This window comes from Rhipicephalus microplus, chromosome 5, assembly GCF_043290135.1.
Source record: "Rhipicephalus microplus isolate Deutch F79 chromosome 5, USDA_Rmic, whole genome shotgun sequence".
In the NCBI taxonomy this organism is placed as follows: domain Eukaryota; kingdom Metazoa; phylum Arthropoda; class Arachnida; order Ixodida; family Ixodidae; genus Rhipicephalus; species Rhipicephalus microplus.
In genome coordinates, this window is record NC_134704.1 from 75,053,077 (window position 1) to 75,065,204 (window position 12,128).

A 12,128-nucleotide genomic window follows, 5' to 3' on the forward strand; every position below is an offset into this window, starting at 1 on the left:
TTTCCACTCACTCACTCACTCACTCACTCACTGACTCGCTCAATCGAGGCGTGTTTTTATGAGTCATAAAAATCACGTAGTACTATAGGCCAATGCAAACAAACTTGATCTAGAACCCCTCCTTGTGTCTACATCACTGTCATTCATTGAACGAAATGGTAAGAGAGAAAGCTTGGAATCTTAGAAACTTTCGTGTGTTTGTGTCTCTTCGTCCCATGAGTTTGTGCGCTGGTACTGCCCATAATAAATCTGACTGATTCATGTTTCGTGTTCGATAATGCAGGTATGACCTGATGAACTACCAACAACTGGGTGAGCACCACTACGACTATGTACAGGTTGGTTCGTGGGTCAACGGCGAGCTCACCATGACCCGAGACGTACAGTGGCACCGAGTGCAACGCACGGCGCCGCCAATCTCCATTTGCTCGCTGCCCTGCGAAAAGGGAAAAGTCAAGGTACGCCGCTGCATCACAAAGCCTGAGATCATAATATTACATAGTAGCACACTAGAGAATATACGCTGGTAGCTGGCGCTAGTGTCTGTAAGTGCGTGCACGGTGGGGGACAGAAGGGGCACCCCAGTCTGCTGCGTACGTTTACTGAGTTATGGCCACGCAAGTTCTAAACGCGAATGCATTTCTTAGTCGGGCTATGTCAAGCATCCGGCGGCGGCATCCGTGCAGCGGCCGCGCGCCAACAGGAGTTATCTCTCTGCTCTCACTCCCTCTCCCATAGCAACAGCTGCGGGCGCGCGCGCTTATTCTCGCTCCTAGCAACCGGAGCATCTTCGGTGAGAGAGTGTAGGAGCGGGTGGGTGCAGTGTTTCACCACTCCTTCTCTCGCCGTTCGTTCTCTTTCCTCTCTGCACCTTACTCTCCCGTCCACTCTCGTCTGACTCAACCGTTCGTTGGCTGGGCGCCTCTTAAGAAAATCCGAAAGTGTGTGCTCAAGACGCCACTGTGAAACGCCAGCACGCCAACGCAGAGCCCAGAACGCTGGCGCCCCACTCTCCCGTCGGCTCACTCCTCATTCTCGACCATTTGCTGGCTGGGCCCCTCCCAAGGCGTTGGCAGAACTTGGTGAAGGCGGATGTCTGACGGAAACAGTGCCCTCTCTCGGCACAAAAAACGCATTTCCTCACGATTCCCTTCAGAAAGGTGGGGTTTTTTGGGGGGGTATGAACGTGCGCTTTGAGTGACACTGACGCTAGGGGTAAGATCGCCACCTGAGGCTGTGTTTGACGAAGTTGAAACTGCACAGACACGTAAAAAGACGTGTTGAAGGAACTCATCGCGGATGCTGCAGTCATGATGCATTACTGCCCTTTACCAAAAATGCTGAGAGGACTATGGCAGATTTAAAAAAGAACGTGTTTTTAAGTGTTGAAGGCATTTGACTATGGCGCAGTGGCATCTGAGCCAAGGCCGCACACTTTGAACCCTTGAAAAAACCACTAGGCCCGCGCGGAATGCGCAGCACATTCACAGCGAAAGCTCGGTCTTTCAGTGTTTTCTGAACACTCTTTGGGTAACTGCTACAAGCACGCTTGCTCGGTACTCTCAACACCATATATATTCATATTTTTTGTGTAGTAATGATGATCATGATGATGGTCCTGGGATAATTGGCACCTACCCACTCTGGGTGGTCGACCATGATTTGGGCAGATCATACATGCTGGATTTAAGATTAATGTTTAGTACGAGGTAAAATAATTTTGAGATAATTTTTCTAATGAAGCGTTAAGTATGAATGATTGTAATCTTAAGTTGCACTATTTTGTTTATTCTCCCAGAGACTGAAGATATTTTGACTAGAAATGCTGATTAAAGAAATTGTTGGTAGTTGATACACCTAACAAATCTGTTCGGGTCGCATATAAACTTTTCGACAGCTTTGAAAATATTCTTGTCCGAGTGTCCCAGTGCGAAGGCCCAGGATGATAATAAAACAACAAACGTAACCGGTAGACCACGTTGCCGCAATATAATTTTTATACTACGTTTTCTGTGTGAAAAAAAAACGTCGGTAGTTCAACAAAAAGTGTTAGATAGTTTCGAGCTCGTTGCAATAGGAGCGAAAAATTGGAGATTGCCAAACCGGTTCTGTACATGTGAAAAATCTAGATTTCGAATTCTACAACGCATTCTTGTTATTACAACTTAAGCTCGTCCTGCTGCACACCATTTCCTGCTCCAAAAGAATTGTGGGTGCAGAAAGTCCGTTGATCAATCCGTACTTGGAGTAAACACAGATAATGCACACTTTCTGAACCTTGCCGCAGCAACAAACGCTGTAACAGGAAAGAGAAAGAGAACTCGACCTGTCAGAGAAGCTTTCGCCAGAGAGTCCGCACTTCATTCAGTACAATTACGTTGTGTCCCGGCACCCAAATTAATCACAGGTTTCGCAAATTATGAGGAACAAGTAATTGAAATAATTTTAGAATATCCGAATCAGTTGAAACAATGGCAATGAATCTGTAACTATAGTCACAGAAGTTATAGGTAAACGAAGTTAACGTTCTGCTAATATAATAACCAAGAACTCGGCCAAAGATATTTGGGTGTAACCAGGAAGCCTAACAGAAAACAACCAGTCTAGTTGTGTAGCATGGCACTCATGTTTGTTTGTTTGTTTCCCTGGACTGATGGCTCATACCCACTCAGGGAAATTGCCCAAGAAAGCGTAGTGCAGTTTTCCTGCGGTCATTTTAACTATGTGTAATGAATTTGTATTATAATATGACTAATGTAAGGAAAACCACATAAAAAGAGAGCAAACGAGAAAAAGATAGAAAAGTAAAGTTGAGAAGTTTCGAGATTTCAGGTGTTGTGATTACCACTCAGCTGCGTTTACTTCACTTTGCCATTTAGAATTTTTCGGGCGAGTAATAAATAATGATTTGATTGAAGTACAAAAAGGTATACGTTTATATGCCTGAATATAATCGCTAATGGCATTGAAAGCATCCCTGTGGCAATGTCCCAAAACTGAGGCACCAAAGCTTAGTGCAGTTTCTGCCGTCAATCTAACGCCTATTTTCAGAAATGGAATAACTAGTAACCTTTTTCGAAGTATAGTGTATCGGCGACAATACAAAAAAATAATATTCTAGTGATTCCACTTCTCCGCAGAATGCGCAGAGGGGTGATATTGCCTGACCAGCTCAGTGTAGATACAGGTTTAGGGGGGGGGGGGGACACGAACATGACATTGAAATTTAGTAATTAAAACTTCAAGCTTTCTGGACTGGCTCCAGTGGGGTCGCCATGGAAACTTGAGGTGGTTATATTCTGTCCATGTAGTTAGTTCGATATCTTATTGCTGTAGTATATTCAACATCAGGCAGTATGGATAAAACTGGGCCTTCAAGTGTGGTTCGTGCTAAGGAATTGACCATATAATTTATTCTCAATCCACAGTGTCCCGGAACCCATAGTAACCTCAGGAGTCTAAACTGTGAGGGTACTAATGTTTTGAATGTCCTTAGAATTCGAGAGTTCTGCGAAGCTGTCAGAGCTGCACAAACTCAAAGAGAATCCGTCATTATGACTGCATTGTTTTGATTTGACCGAAGTTTTCGAAGAGCTAAAATAATCGCCACGAGCTCCAATTCAAAAACTGGAGTAAAATCAGACAGTCTCACTGAAAAGGACTAGTCAAGCGATTCAGAGGTAATGTCTATACCTGCCTTTTGATTATTTACTGAAGCATCTGTGGCTATTATATTTTTAGTTTCTGCATGCTCCAAGTAATCTAATAATATGTTATTCAAAAATTTGAGAGATTGTAACTTGGCGTTTTGGGGGAATATATCATCATACTCAATTATAACTTGACAATTCGAGTCATTACTCTCAATTACATTTCTAATGTTCTAATGTTCACATTTTTACTTTGTAGATTCTTTCGTACAAACATTATCTGAGGTGTGTGCAACTGTGGCCAATCAGCAAGAAAGAAGGCGTCTGGGTTTGCGATAAAAGCATATTGAGATCTTTTCGCCGGTAAGCTATAAAATTTCAAAAAATGCTTGTACCGTCGAAATGCGAAATCGACGAAGTAGTGTAGGCAGGCGCGCTTCCTGGTACAGTACGTTGATAGCCACAAACCTAGGGAGTCCCAGACACATTCGCAGGGATTCTCGCTCCAAGACAACTAGAGGTTTTGTTTTATAAGCAGGGCCACCCGAGAATCACTATGCAATCCTTCGTCCTTCTTCTGAGAAGCGTGGTATCCGCTATACACTCGCAAGAAACTTTGTGCTATTTTTCACGCAATAGTTGACGACGATGAATTATAAGGCCTGAGGCGGATATGCACCACAGGTAATTAGTGATCAAGAACTAGCTTTTGTAATGGCTGGGAACATTGGCCTCCCCACTCGTTATGCAATTCGCATTGTATGACGCCTGGTTGGTCCTTTGCTGTTTTAAAACGCTTTATTGCTCATATTAACGCGATTATTTTCCCGACATCAAGCCTGCCTAAGGCAAGCTTGCAAGAGAGTCCCAGGCACCTGCAAGGCTCAGTGATATAATACTGAGCTGGCACGCATGGGACTCGGGTTTGAATCCGACTGTGTCCCTTAAGTGTTTTTATATACTGGGTTTTTTTTCGTGCCATAGTGGTTACGGATAGAGTTACTGTATATGCTACCTTTAGGTAGCATATACAATAAGTTACAAGGTAGCATATACAGTAATATACAGTAAAGGTAGCATATGCAGTAACTTACAAGGTAGCATATACAGTAATATACAGTAAAGGTAGCATATACAATAATTTACAAGGTTGCATATACAGTAATATACAGTAAAGGTAGCATATGCAGTAACTTACAAGGTAGCACATAGAGTAACTTACAAGGTAGCATATACAGTAATATACAGTAAAGGTAGCATATGCAGTAACTTACAAGGTAGCATATACAGTAATATACAGTAAAGGTAGCATATACAGTAACTTACAAGGTAGCATATACAGTAATATACAGTAAAGGTAGCATATGCAGCAACTTACAAGGTAGCATATACAGTGATATACAGTAAAGGTAGCATATACAGTAAGTCTAGTTACGGACACCGGTGGCGGTGACTGCGGAAAACTACGGCGCTGCACGTGACCCGGGTTGCGATCTTGTAACAGTCTTCGCTCTAAGGAACGATCACGGCGCAGCGGACAGTGTGCTCGGCATCTTTTGCCTTGGACCCACAGGTCGCGCGTTTGACTCCCGATTACGTTTTTTATTTTCTTTTTTTTTCATATGACATCACAGCTCCTAGTTGTAATTGCATATGCTGCATTTACACACCCGGCAGTTGCGCTTTCAACTGCTTGATGGGGATACGAAAAGACTCGAAATAAGTACAGTCGAAAAGCGCAAAAAGGTTTGTTGAAAACGGCGCTATACTTGGCGTATAAAGTAGCACGGCAGAGATGGCATGCTTAACGCATAAATTCACAGCTTAATGAACTGAACAGGCGAGTAGCGGCTTGAACAGCAGACTCTTGGACAGGAGCTTTTAACGGTCTCTTTCAAGGGCTTCGGAGAACAGGTCCTTTAAAAAAAAAAAAAACGCCATTTAGTCGGAGTACTTCCATCTGGTTCAGTTTTGCGTGTTTGTGTGTTTTTTTTTTGGGGGGGGGGGCAATCTCGAGTCAAAAGTGCTTGTCCATGACCGCTCTTGTGCGCCGGAATTCGCCATTAACAACCTCGTTAACCTAAGTCGCAAGCCGTACTTGAAAGATAGTGAACCAATGGAAGACCCACCCTGGCGTCCGGCAAGACCGTCATTGCGAGACTGCTACTAATTACACTTTCTGGCGTTTTCAAACAGCTCTTTCTTCAATTACGTTCGCGTGTCTTTTAAGTTTCACTAACGCAAAGCATCACATGAAATGGCATCTATTCTTCTTTAAAACCCCCTTTTAATGTCTTTTAATAAGCAGTATTCTTTATGGGAAGCACCTCTTTCTCCTTCTAAGATTCTTTAAAATTGTGAAGTGTATCAGACAGTGTGGTGCATATGCTTAGCTTGTTCGGAATGCGCACGCGCGCGCGCACACACACACACGCACACACGCACACACGCACGCACACACACACACACACGCACACACACACGCACGCACGCACGCACATACACACACACACACACACACACACAGGCGGGCCCCCGGGGATGGCAAAAAGGGGGGCGTAGAGTCTGGCCCGTACTTTGACGTATTGCTTTTAACGCCTAATATTCTGTAAATGGAGGGTGCAGTGATGAACTTTCACCCCCGCCCTTTTCCGGGGAGGCATGTGCACGCTTATGCACACATGCACACTCCAACTACTTCATCTTTCTGTAATTTTCACTTATATGGCTATATTCTTGCAGAGTATTCACTCAGAAACGATGAAGTGTTGCTGGAACTGCGTGGCCTGCAAAGAGAACCAGTACGTCAAGGACGAGTACACCTGCCTGGACTGCGAGAGGGGCTGGTGGCCTAATGAGAACCTCACGGGTAAGGCACTTTGCTTTTAACGCTCTATAGAAAAAAATAGTAATTTCAATTTAAGGCAGCGAAACTTTGCACGCAAGGGCAATTAATTTCATCCAACTATACAAAGCACGAAGTGAGATTGTTCTGAGAATGTCGTTTCAAAAACGGCGCAGCGTTCGTTTAAAGGAACGGTGACACAAATATCAAACTCCATTGGCAGCATTCATTCGATTGCTTGGTATGCGTGGCTTTTTTAAGTGAAGTATGAATGGGGTCGGCTGCGTAGACGTTGTTGTATTTCGTGCTCAACGGCGCGTTCCCGTCCATGAGACATCGACAGTATTTTGACGTGTCCGGCGAGGTCTTATAGGCCACGCCTCAGGCGCTGAGTGACGATAAGTGAACAGTCATGACTCTGACACATTTAGTGTTGTTATCGCGGTATTTTCATGTCGCCCATCTGTCGGGAAGTACACTTAAAAAGTTCACAAGAATCAACTTGCTCAGAATAGAGTAAACTGAAGATCATTGCCAGAGGCCCCCATCATATTGTGAATCGAAATATAGGCTGATAAACAGGCTGAATATAATGGCTATGAAGAAGATGATGATGATGATGATGATGGTTGCGTTTTGTATATCTGCGAAGACTCGTAATCTACTGTGAATAGTGCTCTTTTGTTTTGAAACTACACACTTTTCTCCAGGTTGTGTTCGTATTCCCGAAGAATACATCCACTGGACTGACAGCCAGTCGTTGGCGGCCATGAGCATAGCCATCCTTGGCCTGATGGCCACGCTGGCTGCCATGATCATCTTCATCCGTCACAACGACACGCCCGTGGTGAAGAGCTCGACGCGCGAACTGTCCTACATCATACTGATCGGCATGTTCCTCTGCCATGGAACCACGTTCGCCCTGCTGGCCAAGCCCAGCGCACTCACATGCTTCATCACACGCGTGCTCCCCGGTCTCAGCTTCGCCATGATATACGCGGCGCTCGTCACCAAGACCAACCGGATCGCAAGGTACGTTGTCTTATAGATCAATGATGTTTGATACCTTGGTATTGCATCCTTATAAGTTTAAACGAGCAAGTCTTTAGTTGTTTTCGGGGTACATTCACGCAACGTTCACTACAGCCTGTGGCGATGATGACAGTACTTAAACGGAGGTTAAGTGCAGGCTGTGAAGACACCGTGGCTCGGGGTCCTGGTGGTCGCCTTGTAGGTGACCATTAGGACTTCGCTTCGTCTTAGAGGCAAAGCGAAGGGACTGAAACGAGCGCAGTGCAACATGCGAGAAAGACGAGGCAGAAGTAGACACACATATGAGTTGTCTAAGGCTGTTTTTGACCGTTGGCTAATAGATAATGAAGCCTAAATGGACCTGTTAAAATGAGCAATGCGTGTCAGCTCGTGGAACAGGCAAAATCTGGATTCTGCACTCAAGAGCTGCTAAATTGGGTCGTCTGAAAGGGCTGAGATATTGAGCCACCCTGGGTACATCAGTCACACGCAAGCGGTTTCCGAGAACAGCGCACCGGTGATTTGGCGAGCGATGAGGATTCAACGCTTACCCGCTCTCGGCACGCGCATGGAGTGTTTGCCGACTGTATGAGTGGTATGATTGCATTCCTTCGTGCAGATACGAGTATGCCTGAGTTGCCTGCTCTGAGACACACTGAACGAGCGTCGCCAGGCCTACACTCCTTGTCAAGGCCACTCGGTTACAGGCACCGCACCAGCTGCACTTCACCACGAGGCGCAGCGCAGTTCGTTGAGAAGTACTATAAAGCACCTTGCGCCAGAAACGTACTCGAGTTGTATAATCGAAATGAGCAGGACGCGCTCCACGCAACTGGTGAGCCCTGTAACACTCTCGGTACAAGACCCTCTGCAGAAAGACGTCTTTCTAATCTCCCCTGGCAAAGTGGGGGGTTAGGTGCAGCCGACTTTCACCTATACGGCCGCACATGGCCTGGTAGCAATCGCAATGACCAATCTGGGACACAAGGCCACCGACAGCGTGTAAGAACCCGCGGTCTCTCATTTTAGACGGACATGTTTATTTGCCGTCGGTGTTCTGGTGCTCAACATGGGGTACAGAGCGCACTAAAACGTTTCAAGCCTCACAAACGCGTTCCTTGTTGCCATAAGAAATCTCACGGCTCCTGTAGTTGGCGCCCAAGGTGGCTTTGAGCTCTGTTTGTATTCTTTCGCTTTATAGTCCTTGTTGTAGATCAAAGGGTGTACTGCTAACAACTTCGACGGTATGCTACTATTGGTAGGACGACCAGAAAGCGAAATCTCTCGTCAAGTTGCATCAGTGACTGAAACGTCACGTCCGAATAGGACGAGGCATTTCACCCACTGTGCGAAAGCTGTTATATGATAATAAGGGCCTTTCGTGGCACCGTAGTTGTCCACCGTTGCAACCATCGGGGTCGGTAACCTCTTTTGCTCGAAACAATAAGAAAAAAATTCAAATAAGAAAAATATACTCTTGATGGAACGAGGTTCGACCCTTGGTCCTCTCCATGGCCGCCTAGTATTGCTTTACAGTTACATGCCCGTGCTTGAAACTCCTTTGCAAGAAGACGCTATACAGGTGTCATGTTGGGAAGGAACCGTGTTAACTTATGCAATATGGAGGGTTGTAAAAGCGAAATAACGATCACGTGTTACACAATGGGAATTCCGTAAACAGACGTCACTCAATACGAATTGTGTCACAAATGGGTCGTTGAATGCTTCCAACCCATTACAATGGGCTCAGCCAAAATTTATCGTCATCAGTCACCGCATAAGCGAAGGGCACGTGATGCCTTTGACATGCGTAGAGGCTACCTCGTGTCTCACAGAATGACAAAGAATGTCGTTATGGGTGCCTCCCAACTTCAGAAAATTTATGATTTATGGCGTAGTGGGCGCCTTGTAAGCATACTTGTATTGGTAACCCCAAGAAATTTTACGACGGGTTTCGGAAATGCAGCTCTTCCAACTTTCATTGTGACCGTTTTGTGCGTTCTGAACAGGCCTGGCGCAGCTGCTGCCGCCGGTATCCGTAGACGCTATTGTTCATATCAATAAAAAGGAACAAAATAAAAAAAAAACACAACATATTCACGGAGTGAATGATGATGAGTGGGGCGAAGCGGCCTTCAGCCTGTCTGTCCGTCTCTTCTTGCATCCGTCCGCCCGCGTGACCATCTATGCGTCCGTCCATGCATCCTTCTGTCTATCCGTGCGTCCATGCGTACGTCTATCCGTCTGTCCATTTGTTCATGCATCCACCTATCTGTCCATCCGGCGTGTGTTCGTACGTGCTAGTCTGTCTGGCCGTGCGTACGTCTGTGCTTCTATCTAGTGAACACTCCAAGTACTACCATCTCGCATCCCCTGAGGCACATATTTACTCTAGAGTGGGTATGTGCCAAGCGTGTCCCGCCGACGGACAGGGGACATTGTTCGACCCTAAAGAGCTTCGCCCCCCAAAAAGGGTATCCGTTATGAAAGAGAGAACACGAGAGTGTTTTATTCTGGTGTCAGCAACGCGTATTTGTCACAGATATGACGCCGTAAATTATAGACAGTTTCAAAGCTGTAAGCGTTGTACCCCAAAAAACTTCCGGTCACCGCATTTACCAGCTCGTAACGTCGAAACAGAATGCACGTTTTCAGGTTCTTTTCAAGTGATAGAAAATTCTCCCTTTCGTTTCACACATAAAAGGAACGTGCGTAATGTACAGAGCAATCTTTTGTGATTTTTATGTAGCTCAAAACAACATTTATTTGAATATATTTTGGCAAATAAGGGAAGAAAACCAAAAAAACAGTGGCCAATTTTCTAAAGCTGTTGTTGTCCACCGATGCTATTATGGCACATCGGTGAACAAAACGGGATGTCATCAAGGGCCTGTATTTTTAAACACTGAAAGGGTCTGCACAATAATCGTTGGCAAAGAAAAAAACTAGAGAAGTGGTTGCACCACCAGGAGTGGAACCTACGACATCTTGCTGGGTAGCGCGGTGCACGGATCAACTCGGCCACAAAGGTAGGCTAGTCAGCGTCCTAACGGCGAGCTACTTGTATACGCCATTTACCATTGGTGCTGCTCAGCGCTTGGTGGCTTCAGCGTATTCTTGTTATTAGTTGCGAGATGGCGCGAAGGCAGCGAAGGGCGCACTTTGAAGGTCGTCGCCCCGCGCCTTGCGACCTGCGCACGCTTCAACAGGGCGTGGACACTCGCGCGCACGCGCTTATATCATCACGGGGTTGGTTTGTGCATCTTTTATTGTCATCGCAAGTGTGCCCTGAAGCTACAGAGAACACGAAGGTCACTTTGCTTGCTTTAGAAGCCGCATCTGCGAAAGGAGCGTGCTGCTCACAAGTGACACTTCTTTGTTAACACTCCTCGTGTATAAGTATACTGGTGGACTGGTTCCCGGTGCCCTTCTTAGAGTGTTAGCAGAGCAATTTAAGGGTTTTGACGTGACAGTTGACTCGCGCTTGCCCAGTGTATGCTTTTTTTCGGGCGTCCTTTCTACTTGAGGAGTGTGCTGCAAATTTCGAGCTCTTTGCCGTTTTTCCCGTGACAATACACTTTACGTTCCTTCACTCCAGGGGCGAAACAATGCACAGTAAATGCTCAACTACATCTGTGAATGCACGTTTCATTATCGTGTTATGCCGATTCTTATGACACAGGGATCAGTCGTGTTATTTTTTTTCTGTTGTCTGGACTCCTCAGTTGGTGGTGCTCACTGCACCGGCTTCCCACATGACCCTCTAGGCCCCAGTTCAGCGTCTTTCGTTACATGTATTTTCCGCAATACAAGTGAATCCCAGTAAATACATCATAGGATACAGCAAGCACTGATTCTTTTTTGATTGTGCGTGCATTCCGTGGCCGGATCCTATATGCTGCTGGTATGACTGGTTGACTACATTGCAGGAAATGTCATTTCATTGTGAATAGTAGGTGCTAGGGGCCCCTTATATTAGTTGTGTACAGAAAAAAGAGCGTCGTGCTGCTGCTTGTATTCTCTCAACAAAGGCGGATCTCCTCTAAGAGAAACCGCGTCCAGTTACATTCTTGGATTAGCTTATCCACGTCATCATTACGGCATAACCTTAAAGCTCAGACACTCAAAGACCTCCTTGCTATATTTTCACCACGCGGGATCAGCGCCAACATGTTCTAATCAAGTGTTTACAAAACCGTATTCCCCGCAACTTCATTATGAGTAGCTTGCAAGACAAAAAGTGACGTTGAACGCCGCATGTGGGAGTATATAGGAGGCCTTACAGAATGGAAACTTTCATTTGAGAGGACGTGTCTTGACTGTTCCTGAATGATTCAGGGATAGGACCAAGGACTATGACTGGAAGGGATTGACGTACTCATTTAAAGACATTGCGTCTGAAGCGGGGGTGGGGGGTTCGGTGACGCCAGACGCGGGGCCTCGCGCCAAATGACCCACATATTGCTGGCTCTCATACTGCGCCGCCGTGCATGTACGCAGCAACACTCCACTCTTCAGCCATTTACAACATACTTGAAATTTCCTACTTCACGACCGCTGGCACATTTCACAAGATATACACATGTGACTATCATTGGTTC

The 12,128-nt window shown here is 45.8% G+C and overlaps 1 protein-coding gene across 1 annotated transcript in view; it reads left to right on the forward strand.

The window, feature by feature from the left end:
- LOC142817838 (metabotropic glutamate receptor 5-like) overlaps positions 1 to 12,128 on the forward strand; it is a 151,112-nt gene that overhangs the window by 121,121 nt on the left and 17,863 nt on the right. The window contains exons 8-10 of the mRNA XM_075895696.1: positions 284 to 458; positions 6,393 to 6,519; positions 7,206 to 7,527. Coding sequence (XP_075751811.1) covers positions 284 to 458; positions 6,393 to 6,519; positions 7,206 to 7,527 — 624 coding nt within the window. The remainder of the gene's footprint in view (positions 1 to 283; positions 459 to 6,392; positions 6,520 to 7,205; positions 7,528 to 12,128) is intronic.